Raw genomic sequence first — 26,634 nt, forward strand, 5'->3', positions numbered from 1 at the left:
ATGTGTATGTATTGCCGAGATCGCTAAATTCACGAGAGTGTAATTCCGTAAGTTTTCTATCAAATTTCGTACTTTTGGTGTCATTACCATTGGAAAAAGATTCTCTATCATTTCATAAGAAAAAATAATTGTTTTTTCCAAAAATTTTGCGACATAGAATGACAGTTTCAGAAATGGGCTTGCAACAAAGGGTTAATTCTATGGCTTTCCCAAAACTCATAAACCTATATTCCTCTGCATCCCATCATATCTGCTAGAGGTTCTGTCTCTTATTCTCTTGCTTCTAGGCTGGCCAAAACCCTCACTCCTTTTCTTGGTACTTTTTCTCCTGCCCACCTTCGTCACTCTCAAGACTTCATTGAACGGGTTCACTCTCTCCCGAGCTGTAAGATGCTTAGTCTTGACGTTGAGTCCCTCTTCACTAATGTCCCTCTTGATGATGTCCTTAATTTCCTCAGAGTGAAAGCCATGAAGGATTACTACATCTCCCTATACCAACTGATGTCCTTCTTGATCTTATCTGCCATTGTGAGGACTCAAATTCCTTTTCCTTCCAAGGTAAATATTATTCCCAAACCATAGGTGTTGCTATGGGCTCTCATTTATCTCCTGTTTTTGCTAATCTTTACATGGAATACTTTGAGACTATTCTTCTTCCTACTACTGATGTGTGCCCTTCACTCTGGCTCTGCTATGTAGATGACATCTTTGCTCTTTGGCCTCATGGCTCTAGTCTCTTCCAACCATTTCTTAATGCTCTTAATAATCTTGCCCCTTCCATTAAGTTTAAAGCTGAATGGGAATCTAATTCCCTGCTTCCTTTCCTTGATGTTCATATCCACCGCTCAGATACAGCTTTTGCCTTTCCCGTTTACCGCAAGCCTATGCACAGTGGCACGTACATTCACTACTTTTCTTATCATGCTTCCTCTGTCAATAAAAGTGTTCTTATCTCCCTCTTTCTCCATGCTTCCCGCATTTGTGATCCTCAGTTCCTTGAATCAAAAATTTCCACTCTTCATAATTCATTTTCCCATCTTGGCTACCCTTCCCATTTCATAGACTGCCTTCTCACATGCTAAATGGATTTTCTTCTCTCTCAAACTCTCTACTCCTGTGAACTCTCCTGTCCTCTGCCTTCCCTACATTTCCGGTCTTCCTAATCTCAACAACTCTCTCTGTTCCTTAGACATCAAACTTACTTTTCGCCAGACTAACACTCTTCACACTAATCTAGTTCATACCTCTCCTCCCTCTATAGATGCTCCTGGTGTCTACTCTCTTGTTCCTCCTGTCCTCTTCAGTACTGGCCAATCTCTTTCTGACAGACTTAGGGAGCACAAAAGTAGTGTTAGGCTTGCCGACACCAATAATGCTCTTTTCTGTCATGTCAGAGATCACAGTCATCCTAATGATTGGTCCTCTGCTTCAACTGTCTACCCTACGTCTAACTTTCACAGTCGCTGTTTGGTTGAATCCTCCCCTATACACAACTTTCTTTGTATGAATCTTAGTCCTGGCTTTATCTCTGTAGATGCATTCCTTTCCCATTACATTGTAAAATGCTCCAAACTTCAGAACACCCATGACTTAACATGATTCTTTTTTCCCCTTCTTCTTTCCTCTTTTTTCCTTTGGGTTTCCTTTCTTCTGCCTTGGGTATTTGGTCATTATTTTTTTCCCCTTCTGTGTTCTTGCTCCTACCCTCTGTGGGCCCCTAGCTCCCTTGCAGTGCTCCTCTTTCTTAGTATTTGACTGACTCCACTACTGCTAATACTGCCACCTCCACCACTACCCCTCTTACTCCCGTCATTGTCTGCTGGCCTATACATACTCCCTCCTTCTCTCCTTCCTGTTAATGTGACTGTGTAAATGGTCCAAGTCGGACCGAAACATAGTCGTAAGCTCCTCTCTTCTATGTGCAGGTTATTTGTGTATATTATAAGCAGAAAGAGAAACTTTCATTTTTCTTTTTGGGCCACCCTGCCTTGGTGGGATATGGCCGGTTTGTTGGGGGGGAAAAAAATGCAGAAGTAAAAAAACTATTTTGTAAGATGCTCTTTCTCACCAAAGCAAGGTTACTCAAAGAAGAAAACACAACATTATTCGATCTACATATGCCTTTCTAGATGTATACAGATGTCAAAATTTGCATGATCTACCGAGCTGCGACATCCCCATTAATCTGTATACAGGTCATTTTACCAGCACATATTTCTTACACAATATGCATTCAAAGTACAGGCACTCTGCTTCCCATCTCTAGGACTCAAGTTTGGTAATCAGTTTCATCTGAATCCTTTCATATATACAACTTACCTAAAACAAATTCATTGCAGCACTGAGTAATGACTTTGCCTTCCCAGCCATCTATAGACCGTTGTAGTTCTTTCATCTTTAATAAGGTTTGTTGTCTACTTTGCCGTCTATGGCGTGAATTTATTTCTCTGTAAAAAATAACAATTATTCACAAAACTGTTAAAACACAATTATAAACAATTTACAAAACAGGCAGAATTTGGGCTCATTGAAAATCAATCCTAAAACCAGCAATCCAATGCTTTAACCACTGTACCATGGATGAATATTATTATGCTAGCATTGTACAGTGGTTGGAGTACTTGCCTATAGTCTTAGAACTGGCCCAATCCATGAAATTAATAAATATTAATATTAAAAGTTAATGTTAAATTATATCACTTGCAACTTCAACAAGCTTTTAAAAAACTAGAATCAACTGCAATTCCTACCCTATTTTTCTTTTGAGGTACGGAGCGTATGCAGAGTTCTGTATGTTGCGTTCTAGCTGACTCTGAAGTGGCCACAAGAGCCCCTTGACCTGCTCAAGGCTCTCCCGTCCTTCTTCAGATTCCGTATTACTCAACAACATCTGTAGATAATTCAACATAATACATCCATATATGCATAAAGCAAAAAATAAAACGATGGGAAAAAAACACGATTCACAAGTGCAAACTCTTATAACACAAATACAGTGGTACCTTGACTTACGAGTGCCCCAACTCACGAGTTTTCCAAGTTACGAGCCGACGCTCGATCGATATTTTGCTTTGAGCTGTGAGCCAAAATGTGAGTTATGAGCAAAAAAAAAATATTTACTGAATATGACATTTGGCAAGAACCCCAGCCTAAATGGCACAATGAAAGGTGGTTTTGGGACTCAGTACTTATAAAACAATGCTAGTGCGATGTTCTCACTGGAGGTAATTGTGTAATTATCTTTAGTTATTCTACAAAATAATAAATTTGTTTTTGACATTTGCAAAATATCTTGCCCTTTACTCCCACACAAATCCCAAAATACTACTTGGAATATTTCTGATATTCCACCAGCCAATTGTAGAACAATTGTCAATATTATTGCATTTACTTCAATAATAAATGGTGTACTTAATGAAATAGGTCAATAACTTACTTCCAAGATATTCATATATCACTGCATTAGTGATCTAGTGCAGTTAGCCTCTCAAAAACTCCATTTTATCTTACCCAGGACCAAAGAATAATTTTATATGCTCGGACTGGTCCTAGACACTCGCCATATTATGACCTATTTCATTCATTCTAGAGTATTTATCAGGTTTCTATGTTACTTATAGTGTTTATGTCATATTAGATCAATTCTGATAGATAAATATGCCATAGAGTTGATATTAGCATTATACTGAAGTATTTTCTATTGCCCCTGGGGTGGTTTTTTTGGGGCTGGAACGGATTAATGGCATTTCAATTAATTTCAATGAGGAAAATTAATTTGATATACGAGCACATTGAGTTACGAGCTTGATCATGGAACGAATTAAACTCATAAGCCAAGGTACCACTGTACTAGCACTGGTCTTGTTTTTAAATATGTGATTCTGCATTACTCAGAGCAACATCTAACATCCATGTAATGTAAAAGCTGACACATAACACCTAATTTTCATAAATGTCCTTTATCAGCATTTATGTATAGTGCATACATATACATACTGCAAGTGCACATATTGCAGAGGTGCTCAAACACGACAGATGTCACTCCAAACAGCCAATATCCCAAATCCCTCCTTTAAAGTGAAAGCATTGTACTTCCCACCTCCAGGACTCAGGTTTGGCAAACTGGTTTCCCTGAATCCCTTCACAAAATATTACCCTGCTCACACTCTTGGCCTGTGTTCCAAAAAACATTCATCTCCATTTACTCCTATCTAACATGCTCACCCATGCCTGCTGTATGTCCAAGCTCCTTGCACACTAAACCTCTTTTACCTCCTTTCCTAGGATGATCCCTAACCCTCCTCCCCTCCACTACAGATTTATACACCCTCCAAGTCATGCTATTTTGCTCCACCCTCTTTAAATGACCAAACCACCTCAACAACCCTTCTTCAGCCCTCAGAATAATACTTTTAGTAATTCCATACCTCTTCCTAATTTCCACATTACGAATTCTCTGCATAATATTTACGCCACACATTGCCCTTAGACATGACATCTCCACTGCCTCCAGCCTCCTCCTCACTGCAACATTCACATCCCATGCTTCACACCCATATAAGTGTGTTGGTACTACTATAATCTCATACATTCCCTTCTTTGCCTCCATGGATAACGTTTTTTGTCTCCACAGATACCTCAATGCACCACTCACTTTTTTTTTGTATTAACACATTGGCTGTTTCCCACTAAGGCAGGGTGGCCCAAAAAAGAAAAACTTTCATCATTATTCACTCCATCACTGTCTTGCCAGAGGCATGCTTACACTAGTTATAAAACTGCAACATTAACACCCCTCCTTCAGAGTGCTGGGACTGTATTTCCCATCTCCAGGAATTAGGTCCGGCCTGCCAGTTTCCCTGAATCCCTTCATAAATGTTACCTTGCTTACACTCCAACAGCATGTCAAGTACTAAAAACCATTTGTCTCCATTTGCTCACACACGCTTGCTGGAAGTCCAAGCCCCTCGCACACAAAACATTCCTTACCCCCTCCCTCCAACCTTTCCCAAGCTGACCCCTACCCTGCTTTCCATCCACTAAGGATTTATACATTCTCGAAGTCATTCTATTTTGTTCCATCCTCTCTACATGTCCAAACCTTCTCAATAACCCCTCTTCAGCCCACTGAATAATAGTTTTGGTAATCCCTCACCTCCTCCTAATCTCCAAACTACGGATTCTCTGCATTATATTCACACCACACATTGCCCTCAGATATGACATCACCACTGCCTCCAGTGGTGATGTCATATCTCACATCCATACAAAAGTGTTGGTATAACTATACTCTCATATATTCCCTTCTTTGCTTTCTTGGATAAAGTTCTTGTCTTCACAGAGTCCTCAGTGCACCACTCACCTTTTTCTCAACACAAAGCATCTCATGCGTTCGTGATTCAGTCTGCCTTTGTTTCTCGTTGAGTGAGCATCAACCTGTATGTTCATCCGAAACATTTCGTAATAATCCATTGTTTTTTGTGCTTGTTTATTGAGTGCAACTGCTAAATAAGCAACCATGGGGCCAAAGAAGGTTCCGAGTGCCAGCCCTTTGATAAAGATGAGAAACACGATAGAATATTGTGTCTTTGGGGAAGTTCATGGGGTTGGATGTGAGTGGCCAGGATGTGGAAGAGTTGGTGGATGATCACAGGGAAGAGCTAACCACTGAAGAGCTGCAAGACCTTCAACTGGAACAGCAACAGACCACAGCTGAGGAAATTGCTTCAGAGGAGGAGAAAGAGAGAGGGGAGAATGTGCCTACTTCAGTGATTAAGGAAATGTGTGCAAATTGGAGTTGCGAAGTTTTTTGGAGAAATATCACCCTAACAAAGCTGTTGCAAGATGTGTCTGCAACATGTTCAATGACAATGCCTTGTCCCATTTTAGGCAAATCTTAGAGACACCAGAAACAGACCTCTCTGGACAGATTTTTTGTGTGACAGGGGTACAGCAACTCTTGAGCTGGTCCAAGTGCCAGTAAAAGACAAAGAAGGGAAGTAACCCCAGACAGGGCCTTGATCCCTCTTCTATATGCCAACAAGAGTCTTCAATAAAGGTAAAAGTGATGTTAAATGTTCATTTATCCATTTCATTAGCAATTAATATTTCTCATTGTTTTCTGTATGTATAAATATAGTCATTCTCTATAAAATGTATTTTTTTTAATATTTTTGGGTGTCTGGAACGGAATAATTGGATTTACATTATCTCTTATGGGAAATACTGCTTCAGTTTTCGTCAGACTTTTTAGAACAGATGAATCACAAAAACTGAGATTCCACTGTAGTATTCACTTTTAATTTCCTTCTTTTACATAACCTACCAAACTCATCAACCAACCTCTGCAACTTCTCTTCAGAATCTCCTAAAAGCACAGTGTCATCACCAAAGAGCAACTGTGACAACTCACCTTTTTTTCCTTCATCAATTCTAAGGTTAACCTTGTCATTATTATTATTATTATGAAATTTCAGTTTCTGAAGAAGCTATTAACATAAGAATCAAAACACCACTCAATCACTAACAATGTTAAATTAGTAGTAACAGTTTAGACACATACTCAAACAAAAATAAATTTTCAAAGTGAAAATAACAATAATACAACTGAGTTGATCCTTAACTATATCTGAAAGTACAGAAGTACTGTGTATTTTGCAATAAATAATATTAAGAATAACTGACCTCTATATCTTTAAAGTAGGTGAAAACGTGATAAACAGGTACAAGCAACAGCTTAGGCAGGTAGTACTTGACAGCCTCTTTAAACCCATGTCCGGCACTAGTGAGGGCATCACTCACATCCGGTCGACTCACTACCTCCATTAATGTTTCAGCACATTCGGAACGTAAAACATCACTAGCGTACTTTCCATACACATCAAACTCAGCACCCTGTGCCAAAGAAATTTGCAGAAAGTTTAAAAAAATGTAAATAATATACAAGAAAATAAAGGAAAGCCTAATTACTCCATACTGGATGCAATAATGTACTGCCAACAGTACTGAAGAAATGAAATGTGCAAAGCAACCTTTCACAGCTATTTTTGCTTTGTACAGTTTTATCAAGTCAGTACTTTGATAAAGCTCTGAACAGTAAAACAAGTGTCTTAACATAAGCTTGCTCTGTACCTGTGAGTTTTCATCAATACTCTCTAGTACTGTAATTCCTCCCTATCAGCTCACTTACTTTATCTACGACATTGCTTATCCGACAGTTTTGCTATAGAGTATTTTATACATATTATAAATTTTATTATGAAGCACTGCATATCCTATTATCCTGTATACATTAGACCCATTACTACCTTCATCCTCATCCACACCAAACTCCTTCTAGACATACTCTGCATACATTAAAAGTAATTTTCCCTGAGTGCCTAGTTTATATCTCTGACCAGTGTACTCTATCATTTTAACTCTTTGCTGTCTTCTTTAAACATTCAAAGGATCACAATACCAAATTCCTTAATGTCATAATTTGATTCTGCATCATCATTAGGAGGGACAATTTTGTTCCAAGCATTCTCTAATGTGCTCTTCTTAATCTAACTCCAAACTTCAACTAACTTATTTGTTTCCTTCATTGTATAATTATTAATTCTGTCATGCTTTATCCCTTATAATCCTTCCTAGTTTCAATCTTCATCCTCTGAAGGTAGGCCAAAACTTCCTTCATTAAAGCTGTATTATAGTGCCTTATAGATGCACAGATACCAATATTGATGAATAAGCTGGATGAGAGGTGAAGTGTTAAATGGTATACACAAACACTGTTTTACAATGTCTTGAGATTAATGTATCAATATTGAGGTGAACAGAACCACTGTCTAACACTAGTCATCATTTTCACTATGCTCCACTCTAGTTATCTGATGCTCTATCACCTGCAGAACCAGCCTATAAATATTACAGTACAAACAAAGCTATGCCTGCTTTTAAATGCTCCAACCCACCCATCCCTCACCTTAAAAACCACATAAACCTAACCTAGTAGCTAATCTCTCGATTACAGCTTGAAGTTCTTAAATTGTATCCCATGTCTGTTGCACATTGCATTTTAAACCTTATTTTTTTTTTCTGTACACAGCATCTTTATGTTTAGAAGATTCATTCTCTTTCTAGTACCACTTAATGAAACTGTTCCTTCGAACAGCAACAAACCTTATATTGTCAGATTTCCTTTTGATTTTTATCTGAAACAGCATTTTTTTCAACCACACTACTATACAAGCACCAACAGTGATGACAGGTAGAGGTAGAATGAATCCAGGAAATATGTCATTTAGAAATATTACAATACAGTATTTTACAAAAAACCTTGAAGATTCAGTTTATTTTTAAATAATATGGCTGCAGCTTACCTCTGCCAATTCTTCAAAACAGATTCCAATGACTGGAGACTCATTTTCTTCTGTCACTTCCATTGTGTCTTCCAGAGACCCTAGGAAATTGACAGAAAAGTCATAAATCTCTGTGATGTTGGAGAAGATAATCTCAAGTTCTCTATGCCCACTGTCTTGTAATGATGGAATTTGTTGTAGTTTGTCTCGAAACACCTGAAAGACAAGACATTAATTACTCAGTAGATTACTATTTCATTCACTCTCGGAGTATTACTATTTAACCCTTAAACTGTCCAAACGTAGATCTACGTTTTTTTACATTTGAATGTAAAAAAAGTATTTTTTTTTTTTTTACATTTGAAACCGTGTAAAAAACGTTGATCGACTCTTTTTTTTATATTTGAAAGTATGTAAAAAACGTAGATCTACTTTCGGAGTGCTACGCATGTGAACGCAGATCTATGTTTGGACAGTTTAAGGGTTAACCATGGTGAATAACATAACAGGTAATGGTCATACAGCTCTTACAGAGCAGCAAGTCTCTCAAAAAGTTAATACCCTGAGCCATAAACTATGAACAATGTAATGGTACCTGGTTGTTACTTGATTTTTTTTTTTAATTATCAAAAATCCGTAGTACCATCATTCTCATTCTACATTATTAAGTCCCCTTTCTCAGTCACACTTCCTCTCTGCTTCTCAATCTTACTTATATCTTCACTTTCCTATCCTCCCAAAAATATTTTGGCAAAATTTTTATTCATTTTTAATTTTTAGTATTCATATGGAATTAGCTACTTGAAAACATATTCACTGTAAATCATAACTTACAGTAAAATAAAAACAAAATTAGCCAACAAAGCAAATGTTCACTATACTATACAGTACCTTCAAATTATAATTTTTCAGCAAAATTATTGTAACCATTACAATTTACTATATACTGTACTATTATTTTTGTCAACAAACTGGAAGTATCCCACCAAAGCAGGGTGGCCCAAAAAAAGAAAAGCAAAAGTTTCTCTTTTAAACTTTAGTAATGTATACAGGAGAAGGGGTTACTAGCCCCTTCATCCCGACACACATGGCTTTTTTTTTTTTTTCAACAAACTGGCCGTATCCCACCAAGGCAGGGTGGTCCAAAAAGAAAAACAAAAGTTTCTCTTCAAATTTAGTAATTTATACAGGAGAAGGAGTTACTAGCCCCTTGCTTCTGGCATCCTAGCCGCCTCCCACAACACGCATGGCATACGGGGGAAGAATTCTGTTCCACTTGCCGATGGAGATTAGAGGAAATAAATAAGAACAAGAACTAGCGAGAAAATAGAAGAAAACCCAGTGGGGTGTGTATATATATGCTTGTACAGTGGAACCTCTACTTACGAGTTTAATCCATTCCGTGACCTTGCTCGCATCTGGATTTGCTTGTTTGCAGAGTCAATTTTCCTCGATTTAAATTAACTGAATTGGAATTAATTCGTTCCAGTGGAATGCCAGGCACGACAAAATACGTACTTTAATAATTTCCCTAATATCAGCTCTATGGCTTATTTCTCTATCACAATTCATCTAATATGACATAATAAACAATACTGTATTAATAATATAGAAACAAGATATATACACGAGAATGAATAAAATACATGTCATTACGTATGTGACTAGTGGTGGTGACAGCAGCCATTGTCGTTGTTGGGGTTTATAGGGTTACCACAGTGGCCATTCCTGCTCCTGACTACATGTGTTGAGAACCTAGGATAACCCAAAAAAGTCAGACAGTGTTACTTATAATTGCTACACTCTTAATGCTACACTTTGTCACTGACTCCTTCTGCTTTAGTATTGTACATATCGTAAAGTGGTACGCTGGTACTGCCTGGCAAAGTTCTTAACCCTCCACCTAGTTTATCTATGATTTTCTGCTTTAATTCCATGGAAATCATCCTCTTTTTCTTCTCAGCACTGTCCTTTGCACTTGCTTCCTAGGACCCACGGTTAGAAACAAGAAATTTCTCAAAATAACTGCACGAAACGTAAGGAAAACACAAGAATTTCCTCCACCGCGAGTGGAGTGGACTGCCATCTCGTGGTGGCGTTCGGAAACTCACTTATAGTATAGGGTACAACAAGGTCTGCCACTGATGTTTCATGTTGTCTGCCACTGCTGCTTCATGATGTCTGCCACTGCTGCTTCATGTTGTCTGCCACTGCTGCTTCATAATGTCTGCCACTGCTGCTTCATGATGTCTGCCACTGCTGCTTCATGATGCTTGCCACTGCTGCTTCATGTTGTCTGCCACTGCTACCTCATGATGTCTGCCACTGCTGCTTCATGATGTCTGCCACTACTGCTTCATAATGTCTGCCACTGCTGCTTCATGCTGTCTACCACTGCTGCTTCATGATGTCTACCACTGCTGCTTCATGATGTCTACCACTGCTGCTTCATGATGTCTGCCACTGCTGCCACATGATGTCTGCCACTGCTGCCTCATGATGTCTGCCACTGCTGCTTCATGATGTCTGCCACTGCTGCTTCATGTCTGTCACTGCTACCTCATGTCTGCCACTGCTACCTCATGATGTCTGCCACTGTTGCTTCATTATGTCTGCCACTGCTGCTTCATGTCTGCCACTGCTGCTTCATGTCTGCCACTGCTGCTTCATGTTGTTTGCCATTGCTGCTTCATGTTGTCTGCCACTGCTGCTTCATGTTGTCTGCCACTGCTACCTCATGATGTCTGCTCCTACTTTTGCTAGCGTGTTGAAAAGCTTTCCAATATGTGAAGGTTGAGGTGCAGTGCCAATCGGACAGGTATTGGACAGTGACGTCATTTGTTTACTCTTGAACATCGCCGAAGAATCAAACATTTCTGCTACTTTGAGCTCAATTTAGAGGTGAAACCAATCAAAATCATATCTATTTCTGTAGTATATATGTTTCATTCTATCAAATGAGACCAAAAAAACGAAAATACAACCATAAAAACCACACGAAAATATACTAAGGAGAGGCTAATGACTGAGAAGTGAACTCCGTATTTTATGACCCAATTTCTTTCATTTCTGGTGTATGTTAAGAAGCATGTTTCCATCATACACTGCCCAAGTTTCAATAAGATAGCCCAACAAACAACTGAGATCCAATTCCCTAGATCAAAAGTAAGAGCCCCTCACCAGCGTCAAGGAACCTCCCTTGAGGTCCGCTTGCATCTGGAAATTTCACTCACATCTGGAAGCAAAAAATCGACCAAGTGACTGCTTGTATCTGGAAAAACTCGCATGTGGATGCACTCGTAAGTAGAGGTTCCACTGTACATGCATGTGTAGTGTGACCTAAGTGTAAGTAGAAGTAGCAAGACGTACCTGAAATTTTACTTTTATTAGACAGAAAAAAAAACACCAACAATCCTACCATCATGTAAAACAATTAAAGGCTTCCATTTTACACTCACTTGGTAGGATGGTAGTACCTCCCTAGGGGGTTGCTGTCTATCAATCTACTACCTAGGAATTTACTATATACCCTTACCATAAAGGTAGGGTAGGGTGACAAAAAAAAAAAAAAAAAAAAAAAAAAAAAAAAAAAAAAAAAAAAAAAAAACCTCGCCAAATTTTTCCCATGCTATGTTCTTTGCCCTCATCGGCTCCAAAAGGAGGGCAGTAAAAGCTTGACTGTCTCATATTTAGTGCACAAATGATCAAGCCTCCAGCACCTCATGCAGATATATTAATAATGCCTCTGGTAAGACAGTGATGTAGTGAATGAAGATGAAAGTTTTCCTTTTTCGGGCCACCCTGCCTTGGTGGGAAACGGGCATAATAAAATAAAAAAAAAATAAATAACAATACTTGACCTTCCTTATATTTCATCCTCTATGAGCTGATGATGAGTTAAGTAGCATAATTCTAGTGCACAATACTTCCTCACAACAGTACTACTCTCAAAAAACCTACCACACAATGCTTATGAAGAGCTTTAGGAAAACTAGTTAGCTAGACATGCTCTGGGGATAGGGGTTGGATTTCGAAATTCAGCAGATAATTTAAATTATGTTTATTTACTTGTAGAAAGACAGCTAGGAAATGTGTGATGGTATATGCATTATCCTTCTCTGGATCATCATGCTTCAGTAGGAAACGACAGTGTTTATAAAACTACAGCACATGCTTTCTTCGTAAAACTTAGCAAAAATTTACTAAGAGGATGAATCAGACACTATTGTACACAAAGTTTATGGCATTACATAGAAAACATGAGTGGGGTTCTCAGGTCATTTAGAATTCGATGATTTCTCATCAATCTTAGGAGAGTAATATTTACTGCTATATTTAAAACATTGAGAAAGGAAATATCTTTTCATCCCAAAAATAAATTATTATGCGTTCTCCTCAATCTACCTTAATAATCATATTGAGTTCTCTAATATAGGTCTTCTTTTCTTGTATGAGGTCTTTGACAAGTTCATCATAAGTGATGGACGTGTCCAGATTAGTGTCTTCAACTACTCCACTCATCTCCCCATCTTCGTCTTGTTGGAACATGTCCATAAGCACCTGAAGGAAAACAGCCATCAATTTTAAGTAAATAATACTGTAACTATCCAACTGTACATTCCTTATAGAAAAATTTACATGAGGCCACTCTTTCCAGAATGAATGGTTTTCAAAGAAAACAGATAATACATATAGAATTTATGAATTTTATCTCTACTCAGTAATCACATAAATGAAGGTCAGTGCAAGAGCCCTTCTCCTGGAGCCGAGGAATTAATAAAGTCAGTCAATAACAGTTGAAAGATGGGACAAGAAGCTATGAATCAACACTTATATACAGTTCAGGAGATTTATTAAAGAAAACTTTTCCTCACAAATGGCTTTTTCAGTCAGTATATTTGGTTATTTATTTAGTTACTGTATTTACTTACTTTTTCTGCTTATTCGTATCTCATTAAAAAATCTAAAGAATAAACATAATCACCAGTGCTTTATTTGAACTAGCTTCCAATATGAAAAAATGACTTACCTTGTCAGCACACATGGCTACTCTGATGTCTTGTTGGGTCACCTCGATGTGTCGAATGTTCTTAACATAATTCCCAGCAAGCTGCCAACATAGAAATGGTCTGAATATCTGTTTTTCCCTTAACAGTCAAATATTTTAAAAACATATAATGAATCCTATGCCTTAAGAAATGAATATATTTTATTACCCTTTTAATAAAAAATACATTCAATCAATTCTACATAATCAAGATAAGAATACACTGGACCTTATGAATACACAAATTCTAAACTAAAAATTTCTATGGTATTATATCCTTGATGACCCCACATCGGCTTTAACCCATAAACTGTCCAAATGTAGATCTACGTCCGCTTGCGTAGCGCTCCGAACGTAGATCTACGTTTTTTTTTTACATGCGTAAACGTAGATCTACGTTTGGACAGTTGAAGGGTTAAGTCTATGCTCCGAATTCTCTGCATAATGTTCACACCACACACTGCTGTCAAACATGCAGTCCCACTGCCTCTCGCTGCCTCCTTGTTGCACCATTCAAACACCCATGCATAACACCCATATAAAAGTACTGGGATCACTATATTTTGCTAAATTCCCTTTTTTGCTTCCACATAAACTTTCTTTCCACAGATGCCTCAATACATCACCTACATACATACATACACTCACAGTTATGCCTTACCTTTAATATATCAGCAGAGATATATTCTAAAACTGCAACTATATACAGTGTTACTTGATAATCGATCTTTGTCTGGAGAACATCCTGAAAAATTCACATATCAATGATAATGGAATAGCAAAATACTGAACACTAATGAAGTTTTAGTAAATAATAATAATAATAGAGGAATTATAGGAATTATAGAGGAATAAGCTTACTGAGTATGCCAGGAGAAGTGTACGGTAGGGTTATAATTGAAAGAATTAGAGGTAAGACAGAATGTAGGATTGCGGATGAGCAAGGAGGTTTCAGAGTGGGTAGGGGATGTGTAGATCAGGTGTTTACATTGAAGCATATATGTGAACAGTATTTAGATAAAGATAGGGAAGTTTTTATTGCATTTATGGATTTAGAAAAGGCATATGATAGAGTGGATAGAGGAGCAATGTGGCAGATGTTGCAAGTATATGGAATAGGTGGTAAGTTATTAAATGCTGTAAAGAGTTTTTATGAGGAAAGTGAGGCTCAGGTTAGGGTGTGTAGAAGAGAGGGAGACTACTTCCCGGTAAAAGTAGGTCTTAGACAGGGATGTGTAATGTCACCATGGTTGTTTAATATATTTATAGATGGGGTTGTAAAGGAAGTAAATGCTAGGGTGTTTGGGAGAGGGGTGGGATTAAATTATGGGGAATCAAATTCAAAATGGGAATTGACACAGTTACTTTTTGCTGATGATACTGTGCTTATGGGAGATTCTAAAGAAAAATTGCAAAGGTTAGTGGATGAGTTTGGGAATGTGTGTAAAGGTAGAAAGTTGAAAGTGAACATAGAAAAGAGTAAGGTGATGAGGGTGTCAAATGATTTAGATAAAGAAAAATTGGATATCAAATTGGGGAGGAGGAGTATGGAAGAAGTGAATGTTTTCAGATACTTGGGAGTTGACGTGTCGGCGGATGGATTTATGAAGGATGAGGTTAATCATAGAATTGATGAGGGAAAAAAGGTGAGTGGTGCGTTGAGGTATATGTGGAGTCAAAAAACGTTATCTATGGAGGCAAAGAAGGGAATGTATGAAAGTATAGTAGTACCAACACTCTTATATGGGTGTGAAGCTTGGGTGGTAAATGCAGCAGCGAGGAGACGGTTGGAGGCAGTGGAGATGTCCTGTTTAAGGGCAATGTGTGGTGTAAATATTATGCAGAAAATTCGGAGTGTGGAAATTAGGAGAAGGTGTGGAGTTAATAAAAGTATTAGTCAGAGGGCAGAAGAGGGGTTGTTGAGGTGGTTTGGTCATTTAGAGAGAATGGATCAAAGTAGAATGACATGGAAAGCATATAAATCTATAGGGGAAGGAAGGCGGGGTAGGGGTCGTCCTCGAAAGGGTTGGAGAGTGGGGGTAAAGGAGGTTTTGTGGGCAAGGGGCTTGGACTTCCAGCAAGCGTGCGTGAGCGTGTTAGATAGGAGTGAATGGAGACGAATGGTACTTGGGACCTGACGATCTGTTGGAGTGTGAGCAGGGTAATATTTAGTGAAGGGATTCAGGGAAACCGGTTATTTTCATATAGTCGGACTTGAGTCCTGGAAATGGGAAGTACAATGCCTGCACTTTAAAGGAGGGGTTTGGGATATTGGCAGTTTGGAGGGATATGTTGTGTATCTTTATATGTGTATGCTTCTAGACTGTTGTGTTCTGAGCACCTCTGCAAAAACAGTGATAATGTGCGAGTGTGGTGAAAGTGTTGAATGATGATGAAAGTATTTTCTTTTTGGGGATTTTCTTTCTTTTTTGGGTCACCCTGCCTCGGTGGGAGACGGCCGACTTGTTGAAAAAAAAAAAAAAATAAAAAAAATAAATAATAATAATAATAATAATAATAAAAATCTTTATTTCTAGAAGTTCATGTACAAGGTATACAGACATAGCTGACATCAATGACATACTACTATATACAGAATCCCTTGTTATGCAGAGCATTTCGGGCAAATTAGGTCAATTTTGTCCCAGGAGGCAACCCACACCAGTCAACTAATACCCAGGTACCTATTTTACTGATAGGTGAACATGGACAGCAGGTGTCTTAAGGAAACACGTCCTAATGTTTCCACCCATACCAGGAATTGATCCCTGCATCTCAGTGTGTGAGCCGAGTGTGCTAACAATTGAGTTGAGGACACTCTTTAAAAAAAAATTAGTTTCTGAAGCTTAGTTATGCACAAAGTGACATTTTGCATTAACCTCACAGGTATGTGCTGATTAAAAATTATCTCTATGTTACATGAATTTTGTGAAATGGATGATTTAAATATTACTAATATTTATACTCTACAGTCCAAATTTGAAAAGGACAATAATTACAGTATCTCTTAAAATTATTTTAAATTAAATTTAATATTCACATGCACTTCTGAAATGTCTAACCAATTACAGAACCTCGTTTATATTATCATTTTAGGTTCAACTACATTTATAATAGTTATCTGAATGCATAATGTGCATGAAACATTAGTCATATATGCCCTAATCATATCCTATAACTAACATTTGTTTTAACTAACATTTCCTCATGTGAAGCAACACTTAACTGGTAGAGACTAATACAAACAGAAGGAAACATTGTTAGAACTAAATAAGTATATATATGCCAAGAGGTGTGTGCATATAGCATATACACAGAGGGTTTATTGGTGTACACACTGGCAGTTTACTTTAATGCTATTTCCTGTTTTATAGAAGAGGTATTCTTAGTATGTGGTGAATGGGGAATTTGCAGTCAATAGGCTTTAAAACTGATAAACCAACCATCCCTCAATGTATAAACAAAGAATATGCAGAGGTGTGCATCCCCAGTGTATAGAAAGAATTTACTTTTATCCCTATACTAGGGATAAAAGAAGTTTCTTAACTGGTGATGTACAGGTGACATACAGCATCATCGACCCTCATGTAGGTGAAAAGGTTTTCAACCTAATAAAAAAAATGGTATATACATACATATATATGTATCCCAAAGGTACATATATGATGCAAGAAGGTTAATACCTATTTTTGGGATTAAAGTATTAATCAGCAATGTAGTCAATATGAACTTTAAGCTTAATAAACTAACCAGGCAACTAATGCTAATAAAACTGAATCAGAACCCTTGCTGAAATGTAGACCACTACAAGGAGATATCTTCAGCCCCATTCTCTTCTCATGTAATGTAGATTATATATCCATTAGCATTAAATATATTCTATTACTGTATAATAAGTGCATATAGAAAAGCAGTGGGCAAACTACGGCCCGCAGGCCGCATGCAGCCCCCCAAAGGTTTTCAGGCGGCCTGCCAAGATCAAGTCATATACTCACGTTATTTGGGGACAAAATGTAAGTAAATTTAAAAGAAAAAAAAAAAGGTTACTGTGTAACACCAAATAATATTTTGGAACAATAACATGTTACCTACAAATGGTCCTTTAAAGTTGTGAATTTCTGAATGTGGCCCCTGCACTGAAGTTTGCCCACCCCTGATATAGAGGTATACACTTACACAATACACGTAGTTCCTAGAAACGTATAATTGTTATAGGAATACAACTGTGGTAACTTTAACCATGAAAAAACAAAATAATCAGTGTGACTGACTTATTTCCATTCAGGTCCTCAGATGACAATGGTCTCTTAGCAACAGGTAACAGCACAAAGGATTAAGCTAAGGTGTTACCACTGGGGCTAGAGCTATGTAGACTATGATTAACAGACAAGAAATTATCTCTGGTTATGCAAATGAATTCATTATTTGTGTAAACAACTCATTACTGTGATTACTGAACCAATAAATTTATATGTGGTTCATTACAACTAAAAATGTTGGAGCTCAGTCACTGGACCCATTATGTGCAGCTTGAATATTTTCTTTTTATTGCTCATATAATGCATATTAAATGCATAATAAAACTCCAAAATTCAAGTTCAGCTAACTGGTTTCCCCAAGTCCTATCACAGATATTACTTTACCTACACTCCAAGAGCATAGCAAAACACAAAGACCATCTTGCTTGCATGTTAATCTGTTATTGGTAACAATACCTGCTTTGGTCTACCTACTCGTAATAAAGGGTGGGCTTTCTCTGCAGGTAAGACAAGGGGTGACTTTTTGCGCCCCTTCTCAATTGCTGCTTGAGCATCCCCAATTGCCCAGCGATCAATTGGGTTTGGAAATGTTCGCTGTACTCTTTCCTCAACATCCTGTAAATAAAGAATACTGAAAGTAAATGTAATAGTATTCGCTCTACAACTGCACCATTTTTGACAATCAAAGGATGGCACAGGTAAAAGCTTTCCCAAACACTAAAATACCTGCTCTTGTCACACCAATAAATGTCAGAAAGCTTTAAAAAGAAAAATATCCAAGACTTCTCAATGCAGAGCTATTATTACAGTAATAAAAAATTACATTAATAACAAATTAAAAATTAGAAAAACTGAAATGGTAAAGTGTACAAAAGTATGACAGATGAAAGAAAATAATAAATAATTAATGCAGAAGGATAAAATAGAATCACAAATATGAAAAAAAATACCACAGTGAAAATAGGAAATTAAACTCGAGTGCTTTCATGTGCTTACACACATATCTTCAAAGTAATAAGATGAGGCAAGAGAAGCACATTTTATATGTTAAACCCTGAATGTATAAACTTGACAGTTTTATAGGCCAGAATATTGTCCATAATATTAATGGTAAAAATATTTTTCACAAAAATAATGTGTGTTCTTTGCCAGGCAAACAATTTAATTTAATGTTGGACAAAGTATGTGTGGGTTAGATTTGAGCAATACCTGTTGGTGTGTGGTGTCACCTCAGGGTTTTATATATATAATGTCCTTCTCTTGCCTCATCTTCCTATTCCTCTGAAGATAAGCACATGAAAGCACTCATGTTTTATTTCCTATTTTCAACGTGTTATTTTTTCATATTTGAAATCATGCCTTTTATTGTGATTTCTTCCATAGAATCACAAAGTAGTTTAATTCTTTTTTTGTGGGAGGAGGAGGCAACACAGAAATCAGTAATATAGTTAATGGAATACTTGCCTGGACAGTGTGAGGGGCAGGACGTGCACACAACATAGCCAACAACCGCAGGATGAGACTCTCCACATATTCAAGTGCATCATCTTTGGCTGCTAATGTTGGATGAACCTGCTTCAGCACCTGTAGAAAAAGCATCAAATAATCTTCTACCATGCACTAAAGCACATAATGGCTTGACAAAGCTCCTGGAGAGTGAAATGTTGCCACAATAAAATGTTGCATTAGTTGCACGTGTCCTTTTACTTAACATATTGTCGGTAATTTTACCAACAGTAATAAAAAGCACATGATGTATGCCTGACTTTGTATTTAATAAAGTACAGTAAATATGATTAACTTTCCCATTAAATCGCAAATGTTTGATAGAGGCAAGAAATTACAGGCATATACTGTACAAACATGAATTTATTTTTATGTAAACCAAGGATGATAATTTCCTTTAAATCAGCTTAGATTACTCATTTCTAGAATATCACATTGAGCCAAACCAATGTAAATAACTATTTTGCCAATAAATATCCTAATTCCTTTTGGCCAATCACATCCTGAAATAATTACAGCCTCTCCTCACTTAACAACGGAGTTCCGTTCCTAAGACCTCATCAGTAAATGAATTTGTCGCTAAGTGAGGAGCATACTATAATGGTAGTGGGTTTGTATGAACCATCTTTGGTATTGTTTTAATGTCACCTTTGCACCATTTATAATATTTCTGGTATATTTTTATAGAGTAGTGTATTGTATATTGTAATAAACAGAATAAAGGAAATCAGCTCTAATATACATTATTTAGGTATGCACACTGGTCAGAGCGCCCATCGTAAGTCCAAGTTGTCAGTAAACGAGTACGTCGCTAAGTGAGGAGAGGTTGTATTATAATTACCATAATTTAAAAGTGTGTACTGCAAAAAGTGGAAATAATCATGACATACAACCTGTGTAAGTGCATATCATTGTATTATCAGCCATAGCAATACTCTTCAACAAACCACTTTAGTCTCAAACTTTCCCTGACATTCTGAAAAGAGCCAAGAAAACCCAGGAAGAGAATCTTCAGACTTAGCCAATGCAGGTCAATATCAAACCTAAAATTACTATCAAAATATCTGTAATGATGGCCTACAATTATACAGAATGGTAAACCAAGGATGGTCTTTACTTTTGGACTTCTACGTTTCTGCCAGGCACTAGGTCCAAATGTTCCATATTGCATACAAATGCTCAGGGCAGGATTAAGGTATGGGTTTTAGGAGCTGCAGCCCAGGGGCTTCTGCCAGCTGGAGGACCTTCAGAGATGTTCTCAACTTACAATTTACTGATATTTTGAAGAAATTTGTTTCTAGGAAATTAAGCAAAGCAAATGTTTGAATTTTAACTGTGGAAAGCCTTGTAAAAATAAATTTAATATTTCTTTAATTTTTTCACCTTTTGGAAATATCACTCGTGGCCTCACAGTACCTGTAGCCCAGGAGCCTACAAAATTTTAATCCAGCTCTGGAAACACTGAATAAAAAATTGTGTTCTACTCCAATTACATTCAGTTTTTGCTACAAAGCATCCTTGGTGTCTATCATGACTAAAAAGAACTGGGTCTGGTATATGTTATCCCTCTATAGAGTGTGCTATGTTGTGCAAATTGTAAGATAAGTAACCAAACTTAACAAAATCCACCTAACCCAACCTAAAATAACCCATGCTTAACTTAGCCTTACCCCAACATCTGTTGATGTTTATGTCAGCTGCATCTTTGTTTTTTTCCATTTGCTGTGATTGGCCAGGCTGCAATACTAAGAGTTGACCAACTCTAAAGCGCAGCTCATACCAATTTTTTTTTTTACTAATATCTACCAAAATATCAATTTAACCAATAGTTTGCACACATCTTAAAATATAAAATAATATCCAAGTTCAATTGAGGAGCATCCTTCAATTGTAAATAGGTGTATTACTCATTTACAGCTCTATTTCAAAATCAATAATGTTCTATATGTATCCCTTCTAAATCTGATTTTATTCAACTTGAATCCATTGTTTTGAGTTATTTTCTGTTAGATAACCTCAGTATCCTGTTTACATCTCCTTTATTTATACTGAATCCATCTTCCACTTTCATTCTTCAATCGTATCTCCCCCTCATTCTACATCTTTCAAGAGAGTGCAGGCTCAGAGCTCTCCATTTATCTTGGTACGAATGATTCCTTATACAATGGATTATTGTCACCCTTCTCTGTATGTTCTTTAGTGCATTTACAGTACAGTGTATCCATTCTGTTGTATGGAGAGCAGAACTATATTACAATCTAAATGAGGCCTTACTAATGATGTTTAGGGCTGCAGAATAATCTTTGGGCACCTATCGCTTGTACTTCTTGTTATAAATTAGTCTTATTATGGACGCTTAGGCACTAATGTCAGATTTCTGCTTACCATAACTCCCAAATCCTTCTCACATTCTGTATGATCAATTATATACGTACTTGCATTTATATATTTGAACTATATTTATGAGATGGAATCAAGTAGCCCCAGATAGATGGAGTGAGGCAGTGTACCCACAAGTGCTGGAAAAAAAGATATACATGTACATAGCAAAAGCAGGCCTTTTATTATTATTATTATAATATTCATGGAGAGTGCTAAACCCATACAGGTCATAAAGCACCTGGGGAAATGGAAGGCATTCAGATTCAATTCAAGGAATTAGAGCACAAGTCTGATTCCCTAGATCAAGTCCCCTCACCAGCATCAAGGAACCTCCCTTGAAAGGAAGGCCTTTTATTGAATATGATGCTTTGCCTACAAGAGGCTTCATCAAGTCTTTTAAAGCTGAAATGTAGGCTTTAATAAAAATGCTTGCTTTTACTATACATATTTTTTCTACCAGCCTCAAGTAGCTACTTGCCAATGATGTAGGCTTCTTGCCCAGCTCCAACTCAATTACTAGTAATAACAATAACAATTTTATTTTAGCATGATACGTTTGCACAAAGGAATGTAACAATTTGGTGAATGTGTATCAAGGCTTTTGCATCATTTTGTGTAGGGAGAGAGAGCTTTCAAAACTTAATGATATAATCATAAGTTTATCATATAGTATATCAGCACAAGTTTGCATGGAATCACATCCTATTAATATGGCTCACCAGTGAAAAATCACCTAGCTTCAGTCACTTGATTGCAAAACCTAAATGTTAAGATAAGATTTGTTAAGATTTTTACCCCGGTGGGTTAGCCACCCAGGATAACCCAAGAAAAGTCAGTGCATCATCAAGGACTGTCTTATTTCCATTGGAGTCCTTCAATCTTGTCCCCCAGGATGCAGCCCACACCAGATGATTAACACCCAAGTACCTACTTACTGCTAGGTGAACAGGGACAGCAGGTAAGGAAACATGCCCAACATTTCTACCCATGCCAGGGACTGAACCACGGAAGGCACTCAGTGTGTTTAATACCTTATGCCAATAATCGTTTTAAAGTACTGTATTTTTCAATATTTAGTATACTGAACATAATCATCTGCAGCACAGCCCTTGTTATCTTTTGAGAAAAAAGTAAGCTACACTTTTTCTCATTATAATAATACAATAGTCATAAAAATAACATTAAAGCTGTGTGGTTCATCCAGCTTATAAATATATTCTCATATACTCACAGATTGGCATTTTGACTTTTCACAAAAGTCTGCATTAAGCACCAATATTTCTATAGGCATACAGTGGTGATAAATGATTAGTTAACCTGGAATAATTCACCAAAGCTAAGTATAATTTATTTCCACTAGGCTCATACACATTTCTACAGAATAAATTCTTTAAACTTTTCAGCATTTGTCTCTTAGTTTAAAATAGGTTGCAAACATAACAGTAACATGTTTCAACATTATCATGCTGCAATTTAGACAGTATTATTATTATAACCAAGCGCTAAACCCGTAAGGGTTATACAGCACTGCTGTTTAGACAGTATTAACAAGGAAAACATTCATTTATATGCTTGTTACCTCATACCAGTTGTAGGAAATCCTAATTTAGCCATATCATTTTTCTATTTGTTTACTGACTATATGCAATACTGTAGTTTTTCAAATCTAAACACATTTTACATATATGTGCTGTAATACTTTCGTATACGACTTAATTTGACTGAAGAATGATCTTAATAACTAACATCAACAAACTTAGCCAACCAAAACAAACACGTCTCTCTCTCTCTCATTTAATAGTTTTTGAATATAATAAAACAGCTTTCGTTATATATTTGTGAGGGTTAGATATATATGAGTACAAGTGTGAGTTAGTGAAGTGGAGAGAGAAGAGGAGTTAAGAGGAGGAGGAGAAGCAGCAGTTGACAGAAGCATCCTGTCAATGATAACAAACTCACCTTCTGAAGGGAACTAAGGAACAAACGCTTCCATTTCTGAGAGTTCTCCTCGCTGTCGAAATTGTATACTTGCGAGTCTGTGTTGGATGTCGCGGGAAACATTTTTTTCATTCTATTTATGATGTAGACATTGAAATAACTTGTATTGTTTACTGCTCAACATGGTAGGCAATGGGCCATATCCATGCCTGCCTGTAGGACCTCCGGCCTTATTATACACTTGTATTTATCTGCCCACTGTCACATCACTCTTACACGGGTGCACAACACTCACACCACCATGGCTTTCATCGTAATTTGAGATTTGGGTTACATTTTTGAGTGGCAAAATGCCATGCAAGTCTTCATCAACCGTCAGGACAGGTGATCCTGCACTTACAGTGTTGCCAACTGCCCCTCGCCCTCACAAGCCACCCTCACCCGCCAATCTTAACTTACACTCTTCAATTAATCCCTCTCTTCTCACACATTATTAAATATTTACTCTCACCGCGTATGTATCATTACATGTTAATTACATATTTCTTTGTGTGTATGTGAATATGTGTATGTACGTTACGTAGTTGTGGTTACGGGGTTGAATCACATTAATATTATAATCAAGGGGGAAGCGCTAAACCCGTACGATTATACAGCTCCTGTGGGGGAATGTGGAAGGCATTCAGGCTTAATTCAGGAAACTGGAGCACAGATCCAACTCCCAAGATCAAGAGCCCCTCACCAGCATCAAGGCACCTTCCTTCAGAGGGAGTTGAATCACAGCCTCTCTACTTATCTATTTGTATGTACTCACCTATATACTCATCTATATATGGTTGTAGGGGTCGAGTAACAGCTCTGGCCCCGCCCCTTCGCTGATCACTACTGTACATATAACAGACTGCAATTACCCATTTGTACTGACCTATTTTAATTCCACGGGGAGGGAGAATTCAACCTTTCGGATCCGTCTTAGTTTTCCACAAACTGACGTTTATTTTAGTTTAATCAGGGAAAAGTGCTAAACCTGTAGGAGTCACATAATGCCTGGGAATGGGAGGCACTAAGGTTTTAACCAAGGGAGATGAGGATAAGTCCTATTCCTTTGATCAAGCACCAATCACCGACATCAAGGTACCTCTCATGAGGGAAAGATGTGAAATAGCCCACAGCCTTGTCTTTTGTAACTTTTAATTCCTTTATGGAGGTTATTGTCACTATCATTGTTCAGTTTATATTTCCTTGTGTCTTATTAGCTGTATATTTACCATTGTTTTTATCCAGTACACTCTTGTATCCTTCTCAGCTGTGTAATTTCCAGCCATGCACTCTTATTCTTGTTTCATCTATGGTTAAGAGCCTAGCCTATCTTTCTTTACCTTCCTATATCTCAAGAGTATTTTTTGTTGTGAACATTTTTTTTTTACACATCGATAGATATATACACCTTGGTATGCGGATATCTTTTGCCTATCACTTCAATCCTTCCAGCAAGTCTAGTTTTCATACACATTACAATTTTTACCCAGGATGCGACTTTCAGGAGGCTGAACTTTGCTAACAAACACATTTTTATAGAATTGGTTTGTCTCGTTCGTCTAACACCCAGGTATATATTTTAACAATTAGATGTTTACAGGTAGTAGGCACAAGGAAAATAGCTAGCACCTTTAGCCTTGATAGAGCATCGAACTAGAGACCTTAAAGTTATCTGATACTTGTTATAGATTCCAGGGTTCATCGCCCCTGGAATCTGTATCAGGTATCAGATGTTGGGAGGGATAAGCGCTAGACCTGGAGGAGTCATATAAAGCCTTGGGAATGGAAGGCAATCAAAATCGTTTCAAGGAAGGAGAGGAAAGGTCCAGTTCCTTGGACCAAGAGTCCCTCACCATCCAGGAACTTCCCTTGAGGGAGACCCAGGCCTTCTAAATTGCAAAGGAAGTATAACAGAAATAAGGATCATTGAGTTCAGATCCTGGTCTGAGTTGGTTGATAATTTATTCCTTGTAATGTCCAATATTTAGTTAGTTTTGTGGATTAGGTGGGTTTTTGTGGAATTGGAAAGAAACTTAACCTGACCTAAAAAAAAAAAATCCATCGTAACCCATTCTTAAATAACCTAATGTAGTTCAGCCTTACTCCTTAGTTAGTTTAATATGTTTATTATGCACCCCATACCCATCCTGTGGGCGGTAGTCAAAAGATTACAGAGGTACATAATTGGTCCAGGGACTGGACTCCAAAGTTTTGATAGCTGAGCAAGTTACAGAGGTAATGAATTCACAATTTACAAAGGTAATGAACTCACAATTTACAAAGGTAATGAACTCCAGGTAGGTCTAGTCACAATCATGACAAGTTACAAAGGTATTTACAGATTACAGAGGTACACAATGGGTCCAGGGACCGGGCCCCAAAGTTTTGATGGCTGAACTAGGTACAAGGTAATGAACTCACAAGTTACAAAGGTAATGAATACTGTAAGAATGGTTACTTACGTTTATACATGGCTACAATCATGAACAAATTATAGTGTAATGAGCAATTCACACTTCCACACCCGGTCACAACTGTAATGAGTTATTGGTGCAAATATTGATTGTTCACACACACACACACACACACACACACACACATATACAAATTCATACACACACACACACACATAAACACACACACACACACACACACACACACACACACACACACACACACACACACACACACACACACACACACACATACATAAACTCATACACACACACGCACACACACTCATACACACACACACACTCATTAACACACACACACACACACACTCATACACATACACACGCACACACAAACACACACACAAACACACACAACTACCTGAGGTATGGGAGACGGCAAATGTAGTTCCCATTTTTAAAAAAGGAGACAGAAAAGAGGCACTAAACTATAGACCTGTGTCATTGACGTGTATAGTATGCAAAATTATGGAGAAGATTATCAGGAGGAGAGTGGTGGAGCACCTGGAACGGAACAAGAGTATAAATGCCAACCAGCACGGATTCACGGAAGGCAAATCCTGTGTCACAAACCTTCTGGAGTTTTATGATAAAATAACAGAAGTAAGACACGAGAGAGAGGGGTGGGTTGATTGCATCTTCTTGGA

The 26,634-nt window shown here is 37.5% G+C and overlaps 1 protein-coding gene across 1 annotated transcript in view; it reads right to left on the bottom strand.

The window, feature by feature from the left end:
* Sos (Son of sevenless) overlaps positions 1-23,899 on the bottom strand; it is a 177,084-nt gene extending 153,185 nt beyond the window's left edge. The window contains exons 1-10 of the mRNA XM_070095432.1: positions 23,496-23,899; positions 19,113-19,232; positions 18,123-18,263; positions 14,051-14,134; positions 13,372-13,452; positions 12,747-12,902; positions 8,364-8,558; positions 6,685-6,894; positions 2,751-2,890; positions 2,320-2,447 (exon numbers count right to left, since the gene is read on the bottom strand). Of these exons, the coding sequence (XP_069951533.1) occupies positions 2,320-2,447; positions 2,751-2,890; positions 6,685-6,894; positions 8,364-8,558; positions 12,747-12,902; positions 13,372-13,452; positions 14,051-14,134; positions 18,123-18,263; positions 19,113-19,232; positions 23,496-23,606 (1,366 nt within the window). The 5' untranslated portion in view covers positions 23,607-23,899. The remainder of the gene's footprint in view (positions 1-2,319; positions 2,448-2,750; positions 2,891-6,684; positions 6,895-8,363; positions 8,559-12,746; positions 12,903-13,371; positions 13,453-14,050; positions 14,135-18,122; positions 18,264-19,112; positions 19,233-23,495) is intronic.
* Between the last annotated feature and the right edge of the window lie 2,735 nt (positions 23,900-26,634).

The sequence above is a fragment of the Cherax quadricarinatus genome, chromosome 50 (assembly GCF_038502225.1).
Source record: "Cherax quadricarinatus isolate ZL_2023a chromosome 50, ASM3850222v1, whole genome shotgun sequence".
NCBI classification, from domain to species: Eukaryota; Metazoa; Arthropoda; class Malacostraca; order Decapoda; family Parastacidae; genus Cherax; species Cherax quadricarinatus.